General features: G+C 45.9%; 1 protein-coding gene across 2 annotated transcripts in view; it reads left to right on the forward strand.

Moving 5' to 3' along the window:
* PTPRH (protein tyrosine phosphatase receptor type H) overlaps window positions 1-25944 on the forward strand; it is a 173079-nt gene that overhangs the window by 92780 nt on the left and 54355 nt on the right. For both annotated transcript variants that reach the window (XM_083162648.1, XM_083162649.1), the window contains 2 exons: window positions 1164-1427; window positions 12679-12942. In XM_083162648.1, coding sequence (XP_083018774.1) covers window positions 1164-1427; window positions 12679-12942 — 528 coding nt within the window. The remainder of the gene's footprint in view (window positions 1-1163; window positions 1428-12678; window positions 12943-25944) is intronic.

The raw sequence follows: 25944 nt of genomic DNA on the forward strand, positions 1-25944 counted from the left end.
GTGTCAAAAAAAAAAAAAAAACCTGTAACCCTACTTTTTAAAAATATACTGCATATATATAAAAAACGGGGTACTTGTGAGTTATCCGGGCGTCCGATTTTTTGATTGTATGCCTTAAGTTAAGGCATACAATCAGATGCGATGCGATGCGATATCGCATCGCATCGCATCGCATCGCATGCGACCATCGGATGCGATGACCCGATTTTTCCATAGGAATCAATGTTAAAATGATTCCTATGGAAAAAGGGGTCCTTTTCATACCCCTACTATCCAAGTGGGCATGGAGTTGGATATAAACCTGTGGCGAGCGTAGCGAGCCACCGAGCCCGAAGCGTGGCGAGCGAAGCGAGCCCCGCGAGGGGACGGTATTCCGTGTCCCCTCGCGGGGCTCGCTACGCTCGCCACGCTTCGGGCTCGGTGGCTCGCTACGCTCGCCACAGGTTTATATCCAACTCCATGCCCACTTGGATAGTAGAGGTATGAAAAGGACCCTTTTTCCCATTGAATTCCATGTTAAAATGGACTCAGTCCATTTTAACATTGATTCCTATGGAAAAATCGGGTCATCGCATCGCATCGCATCCGATGGTCGCATGCGATGCGATGCGATGTCCCGATCCGACCCGATTTAAAAATCGGACGCCCGGATAACTCACAAGTACCAAAAACGGGATGCTCATAAAAATGACAGTTGATCTAAAGTCCCGTACACACGGGGCGATATCAGCATGAATTGCCAGGGATATGTTTGTGTGTGTGTGTGGGGGTTCGTCCCTGGAAACTGGGACTAACTTAAGCCACTGGGCCAGAGGCTCTTAATACCCTGACTGGGAAACCCCTACAATACAAATCTGTGTAATACATGATATAATCTTTGATACGCAACTGATTCTGGTGCAGACCTACCATTGGTGCCGCAGGTGACTAGGTTTAAGTGTGTGATAGCACCAGATTTTAAATATAGGGGCCCTTTCATGATTGGGGGTGAGTTGCGGCTGCCAGATACTTACAGTATCACTAGAGTAATTCAGTATTGCTATCTGTTCCAAAAAGCAGCTGCCCCAGCTTTCAGAAGCAGCATTACATTTACCACCTCTGTTGCCGGCTTTTGTGCATGTGACCTACTGCTGTACATTTACCATGTATGTTTGTCTCCTTAGTGCCATCCAGTGTCTCTGGCTTCAGTATCTCCGCTTTTGGGATGGATTATGTTAATCTTACTTGGACAATTCCTAATGATATTAACAGCAAAACCTACACCTACAATGTGCTGTATCAGCCAGGCAATGGGAATATCTCCAATATAGCAACCAACAATAAACAGGTGACTGGGCTGTTACCAGGAGTAAACTACAACTTCACCATCTACACTGTGACCTCAGATGGAGTACGGAGCGCTGCAGTACAGGCACAGAATACAACAAGTAAGTTCATGTTTTTTTTAATTATTATTATGTTTACATTAAAACACTGGAAATGACGAATGTCAAACAATAATAGTTCAAGTAAACCTCACTTCCATCAATATATAGCGATATAACACTGTAGTATAAGAATGTTGCCATATTTGCCACATTTTAAAATCTGATGGACACTATGAACTCACCATTGGGTATCTTTATGCCCCACACTTTATAAACTTAAACCATAACTTACTCTAACTTAACAAATACTTAACACTAAAATAAAGACACAGACAATTTATTATAGACTATCAAAATGGTGGCGGCACCAAAGAACGGTCAAGATAGGAAACTGGGGGTAAGCATCATCATACCATGCATACACCGCTGCTGATCACTCTCCCAGCACCACCACTCTTGCAGATGGTGCAGAAGCATGGCCCATGACAATCAATGCCGGGGAGAGTGCACCCACTATCTACAAACTCACACAACTACACAAGATGTCCGTTCTTTACTGCCAAAGCTAGTCCCTAAGACGCAGCACTGCCACCCCTCTAAAACACTCAGCACCTGGAAACTGAACACTCAAACAATGCAGACCAAAACAGAGCCACGCCCTCCCGGCTCAAATGTACACCGTCATCCCTATACAGTGCCTCTCGGTCGAAGCTAATGCCATCATGGTGGATGACACCCCTGCCAGTAGCTAACATATGCCGCCCTACTGCAGTGCTCACCTTCTTTCGGGTGCACTCTAGGCGGGGGCAAGACCTAGCTGATCTCTAGACCCTCCCAGCAATCATGGAGGACCATACCAGCCGAAAAGCAATGATATGCAGATCCCTGATAATAAGTGACCTCAACTCCAGGGCGGAGGCACCAGTGAGGACAACACCTGGGAAGATGCTATCGCCATGGACAACAGAGAGGAAAACAGGCAACAAAGAGGAGAAGGATGTTGGGGAAACCACAGGGGAGGCCTATGTGGGTACCTGGCCCAACAGAGAAGACAGCAACGCCATAAACTGCTGCACCCCACCCCCAGCCAGCGCCGGCCGAGGGCACAAAAATGTCTGGGGCCCCAGGAGGAGCTCCAGGCGCTGGCACATCAGTAGCCCCTCCCCCCTCCTTTTACTGTGCTGGGGAAATATCCTGGACCTCTGCAGACACGGTCTACTGGCCACCTTAAATGGGGGTCTACCTACCCACGGGGACCGCATGGGGGTGACCGGGGCCCACCAGCTATAATGGGTACCCCACTCCCCAGATCAGGCTGACCTGCTGGCAGAGCCCTGCCTTCCTGGGACAGCCTGCCGGCTAATCGTGGGACACCAGAGGGGCGCATCGTCATTGGGGTGCCTCCAGGGCTACCCCTGCCCGTCCCCCACCGCTGCGCAAACACGGTGCATTAAACGGGGGTGGGGGGCTTACCACACATAACAGGAGGGAAAGGGCATACAAAGCTGGAGAAAAACAGAAGACTAGAGGTGGTAATAGGAAAGTTTAGAGTGCACAGAAAAAGTCAAAGATAGGAAGAATAATAATAATAATAATAATTTTATTTATGTAGCGCTTTTCTCCCATAGGACTCAAAGTCACTTAAAATGCATCATATGCATGGTACATTGAGCAAAGGCATTAGAATTGCATGAAGTTGGAAAACAGAGAGAATTAAGGACTTAAGCACACTGCTGGTTTGATGCAGACATATTGGGTAATAACTTCTATGGGTTATATATTCCAACCATAAGGAATGTATAAATATGAAGTACTGCACTGCAGCTCTTGTGTAGCTGAATGGAAGGAGAAATAGATAGCTGCAAGAGAGAGAGAGAGAGAGAGAGAGAGAGAGAGAGAGAGAGAGAGAGAGAGAGGGTAAAGGAATATATAGGAAAGAATAGGTGAATAGAAGACAGAAATGCAATATTGAGTAAAAGTGAAACATGCTGCACAGCAGCCTCTTGCCTATCTCCTTACTGTCCAGAAGATCACTATAGCATGTGATCCTTTCTATCCTCCCTACTCCTCCTTGAACACCCTAATTGGCTCACCCCTATCTCATCTACATATGACCTGACTAACTAACTAAAGTGTCAGCATGTCAGCACCCTTTGGTGGTTCATGCTTCCTCATTGCTTAAGGTGCCCACACACGCACCGATCCCGGCGGTGCGATGCTATACGATGGGGTGCGCGCTCCCGCGGCACCCCATCGCACAGTACAAAAAGTATGTGCTGCACATACTTTTTGTATTAGCTTTTTCTAGCATAGCATCGCATCGCATGCACATCGTATGCACAAGGCATACGATGCGATGCTATGTGTGCTAGTTAAGCCCACAACGCACGCCGGGATCGGTGCATGTGTAGGCACCATTACTCAGCATTCGGATTTTCTTTGCCTCAACACTATTTGCCACAAATCACGATATCTAGTACCCGGACCATGATCGTCCATGGGAAAGGGACAACTCTCTGGAGGCTGGGTCTGCTGTCCCAGAAATGTGGGAAATATAGAAGTCAAGCATGAGCAGAATACATAGACATAGGCACTTCTTAGCGTTGCCAGGCCTAGGCCCAATTGACTGGTTACCTGTCAGTTTTGGCAAATGCAGGAAGGGCTGTCTGCCAGATGGGCCTGTCTGGCCAGGGCTAACAAGAGGGGAATCCATGGAGAGAACACCCCTGCTGCTTCGAATCTGCTGCAGTCATCAAGACAATCAAAGTCGCATGGGCATCACCTGATTGGTTGCCAGCCGCTGTCCCCATGTCAAATGTCTCAATGGATGACGGCACCAAATCCACACCTGTCTCCAATGATCCTCAACCCCTCTTACCGGGGACGCACACCCAACACGATGCATATACTGCCAGCTAAAACAACAGCAGGGAGCAGGGTATATTGCACTGCCCCCCTGCAAGACCTATGGCCAATATAAAAGTATATGATAAGCAGCATCACCAAAGTAGAGGAAAGAACATCTGAAATGTAGGATTGTACAGTATACTATTTTAGCAATTATCTGCAGCCAGAGACGTATGGGCAAGGAAACAACTTTATAGTAAGATACAAAGTGGAGCGACGGTGCATTTTAGGGCGAATCAGAATCAGCTTTATTGGCCAGGTATACTTTCATATACTAGGAATTTGTTTCCAGTTACAATGCAACTGCATCTTACATCATGCATAGACAACAGGGATCACAGTGTAATTTACCTCACATATATTTGGTTTGGGGGCATGCTAGATTTGAAGCTTCTGAGGGACATTGAACTTCCTGAGTTGCCTCAGTAAGAAAAGCCTCTGCTGGGCCTTTCCAATGATGGCGGCAGAGTTGGACCCCCATTTTAGGTCCCGGGACATCTTACATTACAAGAACTTGACAGAGTCCACTAGTCACACTACATTGTCAGCGATCACGAGTGGGGGCATAACAGTCAGTTTCCTTCTGAAGTCCACTACCATCTCTACTGTTTTGAGTGGGTTGAGAGCAAGGTTGTTACTGCCACACCATAATACCACTCACACACCGCTGATAGGACCTATGATGGTGGTATCACGTGCAAATTTCAATATTTTTACCGATTGTTCCTCCGAGATTCAGTTGTTGGTGTATAGAGAGAAAAGCAGAGGGGAGAGTAGACATCCCTGGGGAACCCTTGTGCTGATTGTGCACACACTTGAAGATTTTCCAGCTTTCACCACCTGGTTCTTGTCTGACAGGAAATCTACTTGCCAGAAGCAGGTGGATTCTGGGATCCCTAAATGGAGTAGATGCAAGGAAGCAGGAGCAGGATGCAAGGAAAAATTGTGTTGAACTCTGAGCTAAAGTCCAAAAATAAGACTCTCGCATAGGTGTCCGGAAGGTACAAGTGCAGCAGAATGTAGTGCAAGCCCATGTTGACTGCATCTGCATTCTCAACACACCAATTTGCCAGTCTGCGAATTGTAAGGGATCCAGGTGAGGGCCAGTTATTTTTTTCAGGTGAATTAGCACTACTCGCTCAAACACGTTCATGACCACAGATGTCAGGAAGTCATTAAGGGTCGTGATAATTGATTTCTTGGGGACTGGGACAATGATGGAATGTTTGAAGCAGGAGGGGACCTTGCACAAAGACCCTTGTTAAAGATCCTGGTGAATATGGGGGCAAGCTAAGCAGCACACATCTTCAGTGCTGAGGGCGACATACAGTCAGGGCCCGGAGCTTTCCTGAGATTAGCCTTCTTGAACATCACCTCTATATTCCCTTGCCCTATCTACAATGCCTGGGAATGGTTCCTAGGATTAGGGGACGGGGTAGCAGATCTGGATGGATCTGGGCAAGCGCTGGTACAGGGAGCCTCCTTTTCGAATCTGCAGTTGAAATTGTTCAACTCATCCACTAGTTTCTGGTGCAAGACAGTGGGGTTAGAGGGTTTTTTGTAGTTAGTTACAGTATAACCTGCTTGCCTCTGACACAGAATCTGCTGAAAGATTATTTGTCAGCTTCTCGGAGAAGCACCTTTTTGCCAATCTGATTTATTTTGTCAGGGAGTTCCTAGCCTGTTTGTCTCCTCTGCTCTAGGCCTCCTCCTTGGTCTATGGAGTTGCCTGAGATGGACATTGAACTATGGCTTGTTATTGTTGTACAGATGGAGAGCCTCTCAGCCAATGCCGGGGCGTGCCAGATTGCCACTGCTGGCGAGATGGTGCTCCATCTGACTAGGACGCGTAAGCGTCCCACACACACGTGCCTCCCAGTTACCAGGTGGCGTGGGAAGGTAACCCTGCCTGTCTCTGCTTTAGGGAGATGGGCAGGATTAGAGGGGGGGAGCAGGGAGGTGGGGGAAAACGTTGGGGACCCGCAGCGAGGCGTGGGGGCCGCTAAAATCTCCGTTAGAAGGAGATGTGTGCGCTTCTCATGCACCCCCAGGTGATATCACCTCCTTCTCATGGAGGCGGTCATCTCTCCAGGGGTCGCTGCCAGGACCTCTAGTTGATAGGTATTTACTTCCAGCGGCTGCATTGCTGCTTCCAGGTGTTGCAGTGCCCATGTCGTTGCATCAGGATGTAGCAGACAAACCGCTGCTGCAAGGCCAGGGCCCACCGCCGCGTCTGCCGGGGGCCAGTTCCGGGTCTCCTGGGGCCGACAGTACGCTGCCAGCCAGGATGCCGCCAAACTACCGTCCGCACTACTGCCTCCATCTCCGCACAAGGCAGCAAGGGCTGCTGATTTGGCCCAAGGCTTCAGACGAGGGATGACCCCGCTAAAGCTCAGAAGATCTACTCTGCTAAATTGAGAAATGGGAGACACAAACAGGGAAAAATAAAGGAAAAATAAACAGCTTGGCAGAACAACATCGACCTTGTCACATATTGGTAAAACATACCCCATGCTATTGTCAAGGAACTTGGGACAAGTCTGCAAAGAAGGGTGACTGCAGTAATCACTGCATGTGGTGGGCCTACAAAGTACTGACATCAATAAACTCTTGTTGACCTATTTGCTATCAGTGTCCAATCACTTTAAATACAGTATACACACATAGATGCACCCACACACACAGAAATACAAAGGGCCGGATTGGCTTTCGCATCCCAGTGGGGCATTACCACTTGGCCAGGCCTGGCTGGACTATGACAGGCTGGATCCCCCTGTCCCTTCCTGCTGGCCGATATACAGTTGCAAGAAAAAGTTTGTGACCCTTTGGAAAGACCTGGATTTCTGCATAAACTGGTCATAAAATGTGTTCTGATCTTCATCTAAGTCACAGCAATAGACAAACACAGTTTGCTTAAACTAATACCACACATACAATTATATGTTTTCATGCTTTTATTGAACACGCCATGTAAACATTCAAAGTGCAGGGTGGACAAAGTATGTGAACCCTTGAATTTGCATCCTTGAGAGTCAACCAGAATGAGAGCCCAAGTGTCTTATAATTATTCTTCAACAATGATGTTAATACAGGAAAGCAGAAAAATATTGACTATAGAGGTGCGCAATTAAACCTAAGTGAAGCCACACTTAAATACACCCAGTAGAAACACCAATTACTACTGAAGATATATGAATAGATAGAAAAAGGTGAATTCAAACGGTAGCGCTCATAGGTAACAATGTGATAAGGTGGATAAAACCTTACATAAGGGGATAACAAACCCCAATTTGACCAATTGCTGATAAGGTCACAATCCTGTGTATTCAACAGCTTCTTTTTTCTCCCCTAATTAAACAAGCAGGGGAGACACAACAGAATACACCAGAGTGCAGGTCAATAACATTTAAAAGGTTTTAATACAAATATTGCACTTACAATAAAGTGACTTTTAAAAAGCATTAGACAGGTGTCCCAAATGGCAAACAGCAGGCAGGTGGTGGTATCCAAGAGCTCCCTTCTGGGTTCCTTAGTCCGGAATAAGAAGCCACAGCCGGGGGGTCACAATCTCCAGGTCAGCCTTTCAGGGTCCACGAGTCCATATACAAGCACGCTTAACGCATTTCGGAAATGGTTTCCTTCTTTAGACGCTTCTGAAGAAGGAAACGGGTGAAGCCTGGGGGGGACCCCTTTATTGGGGGGGTCCCTGCTCCTCCAGGTCCCCCATCCAAGGCTGACCAGCCATGGTGCTCATGTTTCGGCCGGGGGACCTTATATAAAAAGTGTCCCCCGGCTGTGGCATGACACAGCGGGCTGTTGGAGCCCAGTGCTGGTTTGAAAATATGGGGGACCCTCAGATTTTTGTCCCCCGTATTTTTGGAACCAGGTCCGGCTCAATGAGCCCGGGGCTGGTTATGCTCAGGAGGGAGGACCTCACGCCGTTTAAAAAAAACACACAATCGCACATTACCTCAAATTCGCACATTTTCATGCCTAAAATTCACACATTTTCATGCCTAAAAATCACCCATTATCGCACTAAATTGCTCTTTTCTTCCCGGAATACGCACCTCATTAAATATGCAAATTCGCGACAAAAATGCGATATTAAAAAAGTGCGATAATGGGCGATTTTGAAAGTGTGAAAAAATCGCATTATTAAATGTCACCCTATATGTCTTGTGCAATAAAAAAAAAATATTAAGCTCATGAGTAAGAGATATGTATTAATCTGGCCAGGCCCTCTGGGACAGCAGATTGTAGCAAATAGTATATTTTCTAGCTCGCATCCAAGGGTATACATATGGGAAGCGATAATGTTGCGGCCAGGAGAGAAGAAACAAGTTACAAAGCCGAAGAGATGTAAATATGATCCGTAAGGAATCCTGGAGAGCAGAACTTTCCCCCAAAGTCATATAGCAAATGTCTGGATGGCACCATCAAAATATTATCAAGAACAGAATGAGACATCTTCGTATGGTAGGAAGGAATCAAAGGGTTGTCAACACCGGCATCCGGTGCTACAGAAGGCATCTCGATCCGGCAGCACATATCCAGGAGATTCGCGGACCCTTACAATGTACAGGGCATTTTCACAGGATGTGGGATCAAAGCAACTACATTTTCAAGTTTAGCAATAATCTTCTGTGTAGAACTATTGATTGCCTTAAGCAGGAGCTGTATATAATCGGTCATTTTTATATTGGTTTTTAAATAACACTCCAGCAACGGTCACAATTGACGAGGTGGTGGCCAGTGTTAATGTCTAATTAATATCAAACCAATGGATAATAAGTGAAGTACGCAGTTTACGTAATGTGTCCGTAAACTTACAATCTTTTTTCTTAACTACGGGCGAACTGAAGCGTAACACCACATAGTGAACCTTGTTTATGTATCACACACTCTAAACCGATACCCTGATGGTGGTATCCTTTCGCAGTACTTAGTACTTAATTATAAGTAAAAACACCAGGTGTAATTACCTTCAAACCCTTCCGCTTATTGGGAATAATACACGAGACTTTGGTATAAAATCCGGAATAAGGGTACAAAGTCCTTAACCATATATTTGAGTCCCTAGCGGACAAAACGGGATTGCAGAAATAAGAATGATTATACAGGTCACTATACAACACAAACAATGTCTAACGAAAAGGGGAAAACAGATATAAATACAATCATCTCACATACAATCGTCTCACATACAAATACACAGAAAAGGAACAGTTATCGTCTCTCAACACACTTCGCTACTCGGCCCAAGTATCTGTATTCTATCCAGAGCGCAGTCCAATATAGAAGATAAGAAAAGTGAGAGAGTCTTTATGCTGTGCTCAACATTATATAGGGTCCAGACAAAAGGGGACAGTAAAGTTCTGACAGCTTTATCAAAGGTCAGAGGACAGCGAAACATGTTAGGGAGCACCAGCCTGTTTTAAATACTTTTACCGTTGCATGTTGGACTATTGGATCCGATCACCTTGGATATACTTCCCCTGAGGAAGCTTACAGTGAAACGGTCGTTGGGAGTGGGGGGCAGTTAGATGTTTGGTATTAGTGGCAATGCAGCTTCTGTATAATGTGAATTGAAGTACTTGTTTATGCCCAGTAGACAGGAAAGCAAGAGGTGACTATACTCTCTGCACCTCTAATTAAAACCCAGTTCAGGGTTACAAAGGTATTAAGTGGACTCATATCCCTAAGTGATCCCCTAGGGACTGATGCAAAGCAAATGTGAAGTGAATATACACTATTCATGGGGATATCCACTAGAGGGAGACAAAGACCACAATATATACCTTTCCCTGTCTAAATGTGAAATACTAACAGAGAATCATTCTGTGTGATATTTTGATCTGAGTAATGACTCACAAATAAATTATAAAGTGAACAACAGAATTGATCAGCATCAAACAGTACAAACACATCTTAATATTCTACCAAACGACTGACTGACACCCCCTCTTTTTATTTAAGAACACATTTTCTTTATTCTTTATCACATTCGGTATTTATCATTTTTTCTGTCTAATCTATAATTCTTTTTCTCTATATATTTCACTGTTACACCTTTTTTTCCTGTTAAATCCATACGAATAAATTTATGGATACAGGATTTGAAATAAAATTTTAATAGAAAACTAATAAAAGGTATGTTTTAAAATCTCAGTTTCCATCCTAAACGGAGTGCATCCCCAGTGCAATACTTCTTCTGTCCCGTCCCCTACATTGTACGTAAATTGCCTGGATAGCACCCTCCGCCGAGTTTTTAAATATATGAACAATAGGCGGTACCACCATCTCATCTCCAAGAATCACCGGAGAATAAATTGAATTGTGTGCGGAATACCCACCCCCTATCCCCCCAAATTCCTCATACTATGTATATACTGGTCTAAGCCTGACTTCACCTGCATAATCAGCCTTGCCAAATACTCTACATACAACTGGGATACCACCACCTGCTTAATTTTTGGATTGGACTGTCGCACACAATCGTGAGGATACCTCAATACCAACCGAGGACTTATCAAATTCCTCCAGCGCACATGAACTTTCCTGCCAGGTTTATGGATTCCCACTTTCTTTAAACACAGACTGCCTCAGGAGTCATTTGACATCATATAAGCAGAGTGACCAGAGGGATCGCTAACAGTGCACAAGTATATATATATTATATCCAACTGTCCCACGTAAATTTTTATTTTTATTTAATTTTTGCTGATTTGTACCAAAGTTGATATATAATTGATGAATTTTATTCTTTATATTTTATTAACAATAAATTAATTGTAATACCCAATTGATCCAATTAGCTCATTAGCGCTCCACACCCTTGTTGTTTTTCTTGCTTTTTATTTGTGTCCTTGACACCCCCTCAGTGGGAGCAGCTAGGCTCAACACACATATAGGCCCCCATTTCTTTCCTTTCTGACCCGTTGGGGCCATAAAGGAAAAAATCCCCTTTTCTCTACTTTGAATTTCACCTCTCTGGGAGAAGACTGGAGAGGCAAAACATCAGGGGGGCTGGGGCAAGGCTGATATCACTTGCCCCCCCATGCCGGAAAACTCTGGCCCTTATTCTGATCGGTGCGGATATTCCCGCATTCTTACGGTGCGGTCCGCACGCCACGGTGTTTTGCCGCGTGCGGCCATCGTCCGTAGAAACGCCCACGTGTCCTCCGCATTCGGACGGACTCACTCTTTAAGAACAGGGCGTGTTTACGGACGACATACAAACCATGCGTGTGCGGGAGAAACACTCAGATTCTGCACGGTATTACAGAGTATTACAGAGTATGCTCGGGAATACCGCATCCGAACGGGAGCCAAGCGGTGCTACCGCACGTAAGCGGAGTATTTACGCCAAACAACCCACTATTATGTATCTTCTGCAATACATCACATGACCCACTTATTCAATTACCTATCCTCATAAAAAACTGCTTATTTGGAATTGGAATCAATTAGATGCCAATATATCCTTACAAGCATGCCTAACACATGCATTGCACACATTAACCCTTACAGCAATTGAAGTGCAATGGTTTCAATTAAAGCACTGACAAGCGTCCTATTAGTGAGTAATGAGTAAAGGAGTAGATTCTATTGGGTTCAGGTGTTAATGGTTGTAGTCATTAGGCGTACGTTCGCCTAGCGCATGAACGAGTGGTGTCCGCAAAGCAATAGTACACTTGTGGACACCGCACATTTCTGCCCTTTTTGATCGCGTGCATTCGGAGTGGTTTCCGAATGTACGCCCCCCAACATAAGTGTACTCCCCCGTGTCCGCCCATGTTTCCGCCCCGTTTTGCCCACTTTGAAACTACGCCCATGTGTCATTCCGCATGACGCCCATAATACGCCCCTATTTCCCGAATGAGAGCGGTGAACAGTTCTGGACGGGATCTGGCCGAACTGGTACCGAGTCAAGGCGTGGCACATGCGCGTTGCGTTCTCCACGCATGCGCAGACGCCGTAAACACGCGATCCGAAAGTATGCGGTAAAGTCCGCGTCAATCAGAATAAGGGCCATTGTGAGGCAACGGAGAGGGGGCAAGGCTTAAATGCAGGGAAATGCCGCTATCGCATCATTTTAGCCCCGCCCCCTCTCCGCGGACCCGCAATTTTCAGTAATTAAACCAGCGGGCAATGGGGGAGCAGGGGATATGACCAGAAAGCGAGAGACTTGCCCACCTTCCTGGGGGGCCAAAAGGTGGACCTGATTTTCGCGAGGCTCCCGGCCACTCCGGGAGGGTAGGCAAGCCTGGCATACTGTAGATATCTGTTACAAAAAGCATCTGCCCCAGCATTCAGTAGCAGCATTACAGTTACCAGCCCTGTTGCCAGAATGTGACCCACTGCGGTACATTTACCATATCCTATATGTTTGTCTCCTTAGTGCCATCGTTTGTCTCTGGCTTCAGTGTCTCTGCTGTTGGGACGGATTATGTAAATCTTAATTGGACAGTTCCTAATGATACTAACAACACAACATACACCTACACAGTGCTATATCAGCCAGGCAATGTGAATATCCCCAATATAAAAACCAACTATGAACGGGTGAGTGGGCTGTCACCAGGAGTAAACTACATCTTCACCATCTACACTGTGACCTCAGATGGAGTACGGAGCACTGCAGTACAGACACAGAATACAACAAGTAAGTTCAGTTTCTTTTCAAATATTCTTTAACATTAAATACTGTACCAAAACAGCAATAAATATTGTACAATTTGACATTTTATATACAGTTACAGTACTGTATATAGGGTATTCAATTCCGGACAATATTTCACTTCAGTTCGCTGACATGTTGATGTTTGTGGGAGTTTGTGTATGTTTTGTCAACAAAATGATATCCACTATTTAAATTTCCTGGTGATGTTATATTTAGTGATGTTATGTAAAACCAGTGCTATATTTCAGCCGGAACGTCGTTCCTGAAGTTCAGATGAAAAATTACATAATCAGTAACGGCGTTCCGGAACCTCAGGCAGTGCCGCTAGGCCCGCCTACCTACTATCGAACAGTACCGCCAGGCCCACCCATCCACCAGCAAACAGTGCCACCAGGGCCGCCCGGCCCGCCCACCCGCCAGAGAACACCGCACAGTGCCGGCTGGTCCTCCCATGAACAGTGCCCAGCAGTAGTGAGCACAGTGCTGATGCACCTGCACTGCCTCCTTGCCTGTTCCGAGTCCAGTGGTGATGTGGATGCGGGCGAGGCAGCTCTTTCACCAGGCTACTCCTATATGCATGTGTAATGAGTGACTGGCCACTGGGACATCAAGATGCGACGCCACTCTGCTCATTACATCATGCATATTGCGCAGTAGGCTGGGGAAGGGGGACACCCCGTCTGACAGTATCATGTGGAGCTGCGCAGCAGCAGGGAGTCCATTCGACATCTTGACTGCTTGGAATAAACCCTCTTGGCATCAAGCATAAACCTCCTTGGTGTCAAGCAGGAAGCCTCTGACATTGGGCATGTAACCCCTGGAATCAAGCTTGTAACTTCCTGGCATTGAGAAAGAACTCAAGCAATGAGCATGTAGGTAAGTGGCACTTATGTGCCATAATATCTAATGTGCATCTCAGTGTGTGGCATATGTATAATGGGCATCGTGGTGTGTGGCATATGTATAATGGGTATCATGGTGTGTGGTGTATGTATACTGTGTACCACGGTGTGTGGCATATGTATACTGGGTATCACGGTGTGTGGCATATGTATACTAGGTATCACGGTGTGTGGCATTTGTATAACAGAGCATGGTCGCTGCATTTGGGGCGTTGTACGTTAAAAAATAGCACTCAGGGCTCTAGTAGGCCTCACACTGTTTGAAGCCCCACCCCTGCAAATGCTCCACCCACATCTTTGCCCACTCTGCTCCTTCCCAGAGAGTTCCTGAACCTTTTTTTCTACAAAAATAGCACTGCGTAAAACAGTGATGAATTCTTGACATTCTTCTTATAAACTCTCCTTTTTTATCCTCTCATCCCTGCAGGGGTGAAATAAAAAAATATATATATGCTGTATATTTTTATTTGCTGTGCTGCTTAAAAAAGTGAGTTTATAATCAATCCAAAACACATTGGGTGATATTGTATACAATATTGCTCAGAAAGAGCTTTCTGAACTGTATTGTTTACAATATAATCTAATGTTAACGACTTCTCCCTTGTCCCATACCTCCCAACTGTCACGATTTTAGAGGGACAGTCCCGATTTTTGGGTCCTGTCCCGCTGTCCCACCCGCGGCAGGCATTGTCCCGCTGCGGGGGGTGACAGTTGGGAGACCCCCAATCTAGTAGAATAGACGCTGTGCGCATGCGCACAGCGTCTATTCTCGTATGAAAATGAGGTCGCGGCTAATTAGCATAAGCCGTGCCCTCATTTGCATACACCCCGCCCCCTTTTCGCGCGAGTGTCCCTATTTCATATGGACAGAAGTTGGGAGGTATGCTTGTCCTGCTAGTTCAGAGTTGACGAGGGATGTCCTCGTTAACGATGGCCATGCTGCAGCTGCAGCATGGCCTTGCTCCTTTCCTGCTCGCATCAACAAGTATGTTCGCACGTGCCGAAGCCAGCACCCAGCTGGGTCCCCACCACTGCCAATAGCCATGGCAGTGGGACGTCGGCTAGTGTGTTAGGGGGCTTTAGTTTGAAGTGCCCTTATCCCACAAGACTAGTTGTAGCAAGTGCATCATTTTGAAAAACAATACACAGCTTCCCGGGTGCCGTCACATCTTTTTGAATAAAATCGATCTCAAAGAGAGGTGAGGGGGAGTAAGGGCCAGATGTATCAAGCTTCAAAAGTGATAACATGGGAGAGTGTTAAACAGCCAGCCAATCAGCTCATACCTGCTATGTCACCGGCTGTGTTTGAAAAATAACAGGTAGTAGCTGATTGGCTGGCTGTTTATCACTCTCCATTTTATCACTTTTGAAGCTTGATACATCTGGCCCTTAGAGAGGGTTGAGAAAGAGGGGGCAAGGGTAAAAAAGCAGAAGAAAGAGAGAGTGCGGGGCAAGGGGAATAGAGCAGGGGAGAGAGAAAAGAGGCGAGGCAGCAGGGGAAAGAGGGTGACAGATGGAAAAAAAAGAGCCCGGGAGAAAGAAAAGGGGACAGGGAGAGAGTAAAAAATAAAATAAAGATGGTGACGGTGAGATGATGGGGAGTGAGAGGGGCCAGTATGACATGATGAGGTGGAGGGAAGGATAAAGTGGGCGGAGGGGGCAGATCTCACCATCAACAGTTCTTGAGTTCAGAGGCTCTGGCTGCCTATCCTAGAGATTCAATATGGTTTCTCCTTCAGGAAGTATTTACTAATTATTGGTTGGTGTGGTTTAAAAGATAGACAGTGTCTAGATAGACAGCCAATAGGTCAACAGGGACACAAGGTCATGCAATTGGATGACACAGTGGGCGAAATGTAATAGGGTGCGATTTTTTAGACTAAAAAAAAATCGCACCAAATCGCACCTTTAAAAATCACATTTTTTGCAGCGAATTCGCATATTTAATGAGATGCGAATTTGCGGCAAAAAAATGTGATTTGCCGCAATTTCGGGCGATTTTTAGTCATGAAAATGTGCGCATTTTCATAAATGCGATTTTGTGCTAAAAAAAAAAGTTAAAAAAAAAACGGCGTGGGGTCCCCCCTCCTAAGCATAACCAGCCCCGGGCTCATTGAGCCGGACCTGATTCCAAAAATACGGGGGACAAAAAATCTGGGGGTCCCCCGTATTTTGAAACCAGCACCGGGCTCCAACAGCCCGCGGTGTCATGCCACAGCCGGGGGACACTTTTTATACAAGGTCCCCCGGCCAAAACATGAGCACCGTGGCTGGTCAGCCTTGGACGGGGTACCTGGAGGAGTGGGGACCCCCCCAATAAAGGGTTCCCCCCCCCCAGGCTTCACCTGTCCAGGGCTGAAGCCCGGGGCTGTCACCGGCGTCCGTGGCCAGTGCACGCCGGCCTGATAGGGTTAAATCGATCATACGTTACATTGCTTTATACCGGAGAACTACAAGTGCCAGCAGACCTCCCCCGCATGCTGGGACTTGGAGAACCACAAGTCCCAGCATGCGGGGCATTAATGGGCCTGCTGGGACTTGTAGTCCACCTGTAAAAAGAATGTTTATAAAAAACACACACACAGAGAAGTAAAAGTTTATTACACACACACCTCACTTTTACACCAGCGCTACTTACCATTTCTGGATCCAGCGCTGGTCTGGCTGCTTCACAGCCGGCTCCCCCCCCGCACTGACAGGCAGCGGGGAGAACCGGCTTTCTCCGTTGCCTCTAACAGCTTCTGTAGCGCTGTCCCAGTGCTACAGAGGCTGAGAGTGCGATTGGCTGATACGTCTCCATGGAGACGCATAGCTCAGCCAATCAGGACTGAGCTATGTGTCTCCATGGAGACGTATCGGCCAATCGCGCTCTCAGCCTCTGTAGCGCTGGAACAGCGCTACAGAAACTGTTAGAGGCAACGGAGAAAGACGAGAAAGTGGGGGAAACACGCCCGTAGCGGTTTTCTTTTTTCGAGCAAATTTGGATAAATTTCGTCAACACATTGAAGATCCACAAGGAACACTTCCAGGACGTGCCAAAGATACCTTGATGAGAGGACCATCCCCACGATACAACGTGAGTTTGGGTACGCCGGCTGATTGCATCTATATCACTTTTCGTCACCACCATGAAAATGGCTTATAGTAATTGACACTCACACCTTTTTTGTAATATTAGTTTTTTTATACAGTTTTGCATTTTTTATTTTTCGGATTTCTTTACCTGAACACTTACCTTTACCGGGTTGTCGATACCAATACGAGAAAAACTTCAGCTGGAACCTCGAGAGAAGTCCACTAGAATAGAACATCAAGTATTCCACTGCGCCACTTTTCTATGTTCCCAACTCTTTGTCCCATATGTATATCTTGTGAAGTTAGGGTGTAACTTCAGGGGACTGTGATTTGAGGCAGCACTGCGCCACGTAATTTCTGTCACTCCGTATTACAAATATCAGTATATGGGCCAACTCTGAATCAGGCCCATTGACAATGGCAGATCTCCGCTAATTACATAAACTAAAAGTCCAGCCACCCCTGCTCTAAATAGACAGTCAATTGGCCAACATTCAATAGGTTGACACAGACAAAAGGTTGACATCACAAGGTCGACATGCCATATGTCAACATGGTCAAAAGGTCGACATGAAATTAGTTTTTCATATTTTGTTTTTCCTTTTTTCTGCATGTGCTGCATTCCAGCAACTCTTCTATTGCCGGGAGGTTGGGTATGATCTGTCAACAGTCATAGGGCTAGATGTACTAAGCCTTTAAAAGTGATAACATGGAGATTGATAAACCACCAACCAATCAGTTCCTACCTGTCATTTTTCAAACACAGCCTGTGACATGTCAGGCAGGAGATGATTGGCTGTTTATCACTCTCCATTTTATCACTTTTCGAGCTTAGTACATCTGGCTCTTGATGCTGCCATTCAGTCTGAACATCAGAACTGTCGACATTGTGGTGTCAACATAATGATGACATTGTCATTGTTGACCTTATGTAGACATCTCACTCAACCTCAGGAGAAGAGTAAACTCATTTAAACTTCCATGTTTATTAAGGATGTGCGCCGGCCAATATTAGTGTTTCATGAAACGTGTTGTAGATCTGTATCTCTGGCAGTGTTTTGGATCTGTATCTGTTCCAAGACACCACCATTCAGTGTATCATGTTTCGTTGGGTTTCGTGTTTTGGATCTTACACATTATGCGACAAACAACAATGCCCCTTACACAATATGCCACACACCATAATGCCCCTTACATAATATGCCACACACCGCAATATTCCTTACACATTATTCGATACACCGCAATGCCCAGTGCACATTATGCAACACACCGTAATGCCCCTTTCACATTATGTGACACACCGCAATGCCCCATACACATTATACAACACACCGCAATGTCCCTTACACAATATGCTATCAGAACACCGGGGCCGGAACCTAAAAAGAAATGGAGGGAGTGGGGGGCAGACTCTCATGGCACAGCGAGCCCTATGTGTCTGCAGCCGGCGCAACATCATCCTAGCAAAGACGCAGACCCTGCTAGCTCCCCCAAGCCTCTGTGTGGTCTGCAGGACAATGTACCCATGTTGATAATTGCTGCGATGCGGCATGCTGTGACAGCCTGTGACTATTTGTAACTGGTGATCGCTCCATTAATTTCTAATGGAACGATCACCCATCCCAATCTGTGAATAGTCACAGCCCGGTGTAGCATGCCGGATGGCAACAAACATTACATTTGAATAAAACAGATTAAACAAATAAAAAAAAAAGTAAATAACACATTTGACGCTTATTATGTATATTAGTGTATCTCACCAGCAGCAGCCAGCAAGACAGTCTTCTCTCATGCTTTCTGTCCCAGGCAGGCACTTGGCTTGCAGCGTGGGTGAATGTCCCATCTATCAAGCAGGAAGCGGGGGGGGGGGAGGCACCAGGAGGCTCCATGCGTGTCACTCCTGCTTCTTTACCCACCCAGCTTCTCCCACACGGCACCACCTCCCACCTCCCACCCCGGCTTCTTCCACATGGCGCCACCTCCCACCCCCACTTGGCTACTTCTGCACGGGGCTGCCACCCCCTGCTAGACTTATCCTGCACGCCTCTACCTCCTATACTCCCTGCCCGACTCATTCATCATGGCGCCGCCCCCGCCCGGCTCCTTCTTCATAGCACCACCCCCACGCCCACCTCCTTTTGCATGGTGCCAACCCCACCTGCCCTGCGGTGGCGGAGGCGTGGTGAAGCCGCTGCGGGTATGAGTCTCCAACAAAATAAGAAAACTACGGAGGGTGCAGGGGATTGCTTGCTCTCCATGGGCCCCCCTAGCCGCCGGGCCCCTTAGCAGATGCACCCATAGCAGCTGCACCCCCTGCACCCTTGGTAGTTCCGCCAGTGCCCCACAATGTTGTTTTTTAGGCCAAAAGTTTTCACTTAGGTAGCTGAATGACTATACTAATGACTATGCTAAGCAACACAAACACGTGGCCCATTTAAGAGTGGCACTGCAACAGCAGACAGGATGGCAGTTAGAAAATCTAGGCCCCAAAGTGCACATAATGGCGCACTATTTTATTCTCCCACCACACCCTAGTGGATGGTAGGGCATGAAATACCACCTGTGGGCACGTCGGCTCATAAAAAAGGAAAAACCTTATGTCGACCACGTCAACTTAATGCTTGTGTTGACATAATGACCATGTCGACCTAATCCATGTTGACCTTCAGTCATGTCAACCTTCCTGCATGTCGACCTTAATGCATGTCGACCTAATGATATCGACCCAATGCTTGTAGACCTAGTGACCATATCCTTCAAAATCAATCAATTAATGGCAGTTTCACTGGATTAATGCAGCAGTAACAATGGACTTTAATGTCAGTGCCACTGTACTGGACTTATGCAGCATTATCACTGGACTGGACTTATGCAGCATTATCACTGGACTGGACTTATGTAGCATTATCACTGGACTTTAACCCCTTCCCGACATTTGACGTACATTTACGTCATGGCCGGGAAGCACTTCCCGACACATGGCGTAAATGTACGTCATGGCTTTAAACTGTCACCGCGTCTATAGACGCGGTGACAGTTTCAACATGTCTGCTGTCCCTGACAGCAGACATGTCCGTGCATGCCCCGGGGGGGCTGCGATGCCGCCCCCCCGTCGGCGATCGCTGTGATTGGCTGTTCAGTGTGAACAGCCATTCACAGCGTTTTCCTGTGTCACCGGCGAATAACGTTCGCCGGTGACACGGGATCAGAGGTGATTGGTGCTGTAAAGTACAGCACCAATCACCGCGGGGTGTAAGGGTGACACTGGTGTCACCCCACCTCACCCCGCCCGCCCCCAAAGGCCGTGATTGGTCCGTCGGACCGACGGACCAATCACAGCCAAGGAGGGGGATTTAAACTAACGGTGACTGCACTGCAGACGCCATTCCGGTCTGGAAAGCGTGCAGTGCGGTCACCGTACCCCCCTGCCGCCATACTGACCAGAACCTTGCTGCCTGCAATACTTACTTGATCGCTGCTGATTGATTACTGGATCCTGTTCAATAATTGTGCCTGTGAAATTGTGCTGCTGCACTGTATTAGCTAGATAGATAGAGAGATAGAGAGATAGATAGAGAGATAGATAGAGAGATAGATAGAGAGATAGATAGAGAGAGATAGAGAGAGATAGAGAGAGATAGAGAGAGATAGAGAGAGATAGAGAGAGAGATAGTGTCAGAGAGTGCTATATTTTGTGCTGCTGCAGTGTGATATAGTTATAGATAGAGAGAGAGAGATAGAGAGAGAGAGATAGAGAGAGAGGCCTACTGACAGAGTGCTATATTTTGTGCTGCTGCAGTGTGATAGTTATAGAGAGATAGAGAGAGAGAGATAGAGAGAGATAGTGACAGATTGTGCTATATATTTTTTATATAACTGACTGCTGCCCCCTCCTTTTGTGCTGATCAGTATAAATTAACTGATCAGTAACTTTTTGGGGGCGCAGGGTTTTTTTTATATATAGATATACCTGTGAGTGCTGCTGCTGCAGTGTCATAGAGTGTTAGATAGTGTTAGATAGTGAGAGATAGAGAGATAGAGAGAGATAGTGATAGAGAGTGCTAAATTTTGTGTCTGCTGTCCCCGCCTTTTGTGCTGATCACTATATCTGAGGTGATCAGCAACTTTTTTGGGGGTACAGAGGTTTTTTTTTTTTTATATATACCTGTCAGTTGCACCAAAGGTTGTGCACCTGCTGCACCTCACTGGTAATCAGTGTCGCATCACTGATCACCTTTTTTTTTTGTGTGTGTGCTGTGGGGTATTTTTTTAATTTTTTTTTTTACACACACTGTGATTTTGTGGGTGTCCTGTGGCCGCTGTGCGCTGATCAGTGACGTACATCACTGATCATCTCTTTCGGCACAGGGTTGATCTATTTTTTTTTTTTTTTTGATCAAATTCCTGTTGCCTTTGAGCGCTGTTCAGTGACAGACGTTACTGACCAACATCTGTGCTCAATTTTTGGCGCAGGACCTTTTTTTTTTTTAACCCCTTTTTTTTTTTTTTAACCCCTTTTTTTTTTTTTAACCCCTTCATTTTTTTTTTTTTTATTGGTATAAAGCATTTTTTTTTTTTTCTGCACCACATACACAATACACACTACATACCCCCCGGATTGAAATAAAGTTTGTGCCCCCCCCTACACTATACACGTGTTGAAACATTTCACTACCGGTAACACAAAAAATAAAAATGGCATCCCAAATGTCCTCCCAAATGTCCTCCCAAATGTCCTCCCAATCATCCAGGAGAATGTATTCAGTGGAGGAGGCATATGCCATGCTTGCTTCAGACTCTGACACAGGCAGTGATGCAAGCGGGGAATTTGAAGGATTTGCCTTAAGCTCCTCTTCCTCCTCTGCTGATGAGGGACCCCCTCAAAGACGCCCCCGTAGATCAGCTGAGATTCCCCCCCCAATAATTGATCTAGTATGGACCCCACCACCAGACAATTTTGAGCCCCAGGTTCCTGAGTTTTTGGGCATGCCAGGAATCCAATTTGATTCCACAGGTCTCAGAGAAATTGACTTTTTCAAATTATTTTTCTCTGATGATTTTATAAATTTAATGGTGGACCAAACTAATTTATATGCCCAGCAGTTTATTGCTCAAAACCCCACGTCATCATTTGCTAGGTGGACCCCTGTAGATGCAGTAGAGATGATGACGTTTTGGGGTCTGGTGTTTCATATGGGCATAGTAAAAAAGCCAGAAATTAGGCAATATTGGAGTACAGATGTTCTGTACAGTACTCCATTTTACCGTATGGCCATGCCCCGGACTCGATTTGAGACAATTCTTAAATTCATACATTACACCGATAATGCACAGTGCCCACCCAGAGATGATCCCACCTTTGACCGGCTATTCAAAGTCAGGCCGGTCATTGATCATTTCAGTGCCAAATTTGAAGAGGTGTACATCCCTGAAAAATTTATTTGTATCGACGAGTCCCTTATACATTTTAAAGGAAGGGTTAAATTCCGCCAGTACCTTCCCAGTAAGAGGGCAAGGTATGGCATAAAAATGTATAAGCTGTGTGAAAGCACCTCAGGGTACACCCACAGGTTTAGGGTTTATGAAGGGAAGGATTCAAGAATTCAACCGCCAGAATGCCCCCCCTCCCTCGTAGGTGTTAGTGGGAAAATTGTCTGGGATTTAGTGCACCCCTTCCTGGATAAAGGTTATCACCTCTATGTGGATAACTTTTACACTAGCATCCCCCTGTTTAAGGCCCTTGGTTCAAGAGGTACAGCAGCTTGCGGTACTGTGCGCAAGAACCAAAGAGGCCTCCCAAAAACGCACATTGCCCAAGTAATGAGAAGGGGTGAAAGCAGGGGAATATGCACCGAAAATATGTTGTTGGTCAAATATAAGGACAAGAGGGATGTCCTTATACTGACAACAATTCACGGAGACAGTACCACCTCCGTCCCTGTACGAGGTACCAGTACCCACACCTCAAAACCTAATTGTATCCTGGATTACAATAGGTACATGGGCGGAGTGGATCTTTCAGATCAGGTACTGAAGCCGTACAGTGCCCTGCGGAAAACAAAAATCTGGTACAAGAAGGTGGCCGTGTATATCATCCAGATGGCACTGTATAACGCTTACGTGCTATTCCGTTCTACCGGCCAGAGGGGGACATTTATGCACTTTCAAGAGGAAGTCATAAAGGGCCTAATATTTGGGAACCAGCAGGCAGAGGGCCCCAGTACTTCTAGTACTGGCCCCCGTATTGTACCAGGGCAGCATTTTCCTGATGAAATCCCCTCCACTGGAAAAAAGGGCAGGACACAAAAAAGGTGCAAAGTTTGCTATAAAAAGGGAATAAGAAAGCAAACTATTTTCCAGTGTGACACTTGCCCCGACAAACCCGGCCTATGTATAAAGGAGTGTTTTAAATTATACCACACATCTATGGAATATTAGGTTCATAATTTCACCGTGCTTCGGGGGTCTTGCTAATGCCATATAGCACCCACCATTCATTCCACCAGAATCTGAGCCGCAAAATCCAAAAATCACTCCTTCCCTTCTGAGTCCTGCCATGCACCCAACTGGTATTTTTTGGTCACATGTGAGGCATTGCCGTACTCGGGAGATATTGGGGCACAGATTTTGGGGTGCTTTTTCTCCTTCATACCTTCTGAAAATGAAAAATTTTGAGCCAGAACTGCATTTTTGTGTAAAAAATGTAATTTTTCTTTTTCACTGCCCACTTGTATCAAAATTGGTGAAACCCCGGGGGGTTTTAAATGTACACTATACCCCTAGATGAATTCCCTGAGGGGTGTAGTTTTCAAAATGGGGTGACTTGTGGGGGGGTTCCACTGTATTGGTGCTTGGGGGGTCTTGCTAATGCGACATAGCACCCACCAAAATTCCACCAGAATTTGTGCTGCAAACTCCAAATATCACTCCTTCCCTTCTGAGTCCTGCCACTTTTTGGTCACACATGAGGCATTGCCGTACTCGGGAGAAATTGGGGCACAGATTTTGGGGTGCTTTGTCTCCTTCATTCCTTGTGAAAATGAAATATTTTGAGCCAGAACTGCATTTTTGTGTAAAAAATGTAATTTTTCATTTTCACTGCCCACTTGTATCAAAATTGGTGAAACCCCTGGGGGTTTGAAATGTACACTATACCCCTAGATGAATTCCCTGAGGGGTGTAGTTTGCAAAATGGGGTGACTTGTGGGGGGGTTCCACTGTATTGGTGCAACATAGCACCCACCATTCATTCCACCAGAATCTGTGCTGCAAAATCCAAAAATCACTCCTTCCCTTCTGAGTCCTGCCATGCACCCAACTGGTATTTTTTGGTCACATGTGAGGCATTGCCGTACTCGGGAGAAATTGGGGCACAGATTTTGGGGTGCTTTTTCTCCTTCATACCTTCTGAAAATGAAAAATTTTGAGCCAGAACTGCATTTTTGTGTAAAAAATGTAATTTTTCTTTTTCACTGCCCACTTGTATCAAAATTGGTGAAACCCCTGGGGGTTTTAAATGTACACTATACCCCTAGATGAATTCCCTGAGGGGTGTAGTTTGCAAAATGGGGTCACTTGTGGGGGGGTTCTACTGTATTGGTGCTTGGGGGGTCTTGCTAATGCGACATAGCACCCACCAAAATTCCACCAGAATCTGAGCTGCAAAATCCAAAAATCACTCCTTCCCTTTTGAGTCCTGCCATGCACCCAACTGGTATTTTTTGGTCACATGTGAGGCATTGCCGTACTCGGGAGAAATTGGGGCACAGATTTTGGGGTGCTTTTTCTCCTTCATATCTTCTGAAAATGAAAAATTTTGAGCCAGAACTGCATTTTTGTGTAAAAAATGTAATTTTTCATGTTCACTGCCCACTTGTATCAAAATTGGTGAAACCCCTGGGGGTTTGAAATGTACACTATACCCCTAGATGAATTCCCTGAGGGGTGTAGTTTGCAAAATGGGGTGACTTGTGGGGGGGTTCCACTGTATTGGTGCTTGGGGGGTCTTGCTAATGCGACATAGCACCCACCAAAATTCCACCAGAATCTGAGCCACAAAATCCAAAAATCACTCCTTCCGTTCTGAGTCCTGCCATGCACCCAACTGGTATTTTTTGGTCACATGTGAGGCATTGCCGTACTCGGAAGAAATTGGGGCACATATTTTGGGGTGCTTTTTCTCCTTCATACCTTCTGAAAATGAAAAATTGTGAGCCAGAACTGCATTTTTGTGTAAAAAAATGTAATTTTTCATTTTCACTGCCCACTTGTATCAAAATTGGTGAAACCCCTGGGGGTTTGAAATGTACACTATACCCCTAGATGAATTCCCTGAGGGGTGTACTTTGCAAAATGGGGTGACTTGTGGGGGGGTTCCACTGTATTGGTGCAACATAGCACCCACCATTCATTCCACCAGAATGTGTGCTGCAAAATCCAAAAATCACTCCTTCCGTTCTGAGTCCTGCCATGCACCCAACTGGTATTTTTTGGTCACATGTGAGGCATTGCCGTACTCGGGAGATATTGGGGCACAGATTTTGGGGTGCTTTTTCTCCTTCATACCTTCTGAAAATGAAAAATTTTGAGCCAGAACTGCATTTTTGTGTAAAAAAATGTAATTTTTCATTTTCACTGCCCACTTGTATCAAAATTGGTGAAACCCCTGGGGGTTTTAAATGTACACTATACCCCTAGATGAATTCCCTGAGGGGTGTAGTTTGCAAAATGGGGTCACTTGTGGGGGGGTTCCACTGTATTGGTGCTTGGGGGGTCTTGCTAATGCGACATAGCACCCACCAAAATTCCACCAGAATCTGAGCTGCAAAATCCAAAAATCACTCCTTCCCTTCTGAGTCCTGCCATGCACCCAACTGGTATTTTTTGGTCACATGTGAGGCATTGCCGTACTCGGGAGAAATTGGGGCACAGATTTTGGGGTGCTTTTTCTCCTTCATACCTTCTGAAAATGAAAAATTTTGAGCCAGAACTGCATTTTTGTGTA

Source organism: Crinia signifera, chromosome 19 (assembly GCF_055691185.1).
Source record: "Crinia signifera chromosome 19, ASM5569118v1, whole genome shotgun sequence".
In the NCBI taxonomy this organism is placed as follows: domain Eukaryota; kingdom Metazoa; phylum Chordata; class Amphibia; order Anura; family Myobatrachidae; genus Crinia; species Crinia signifera.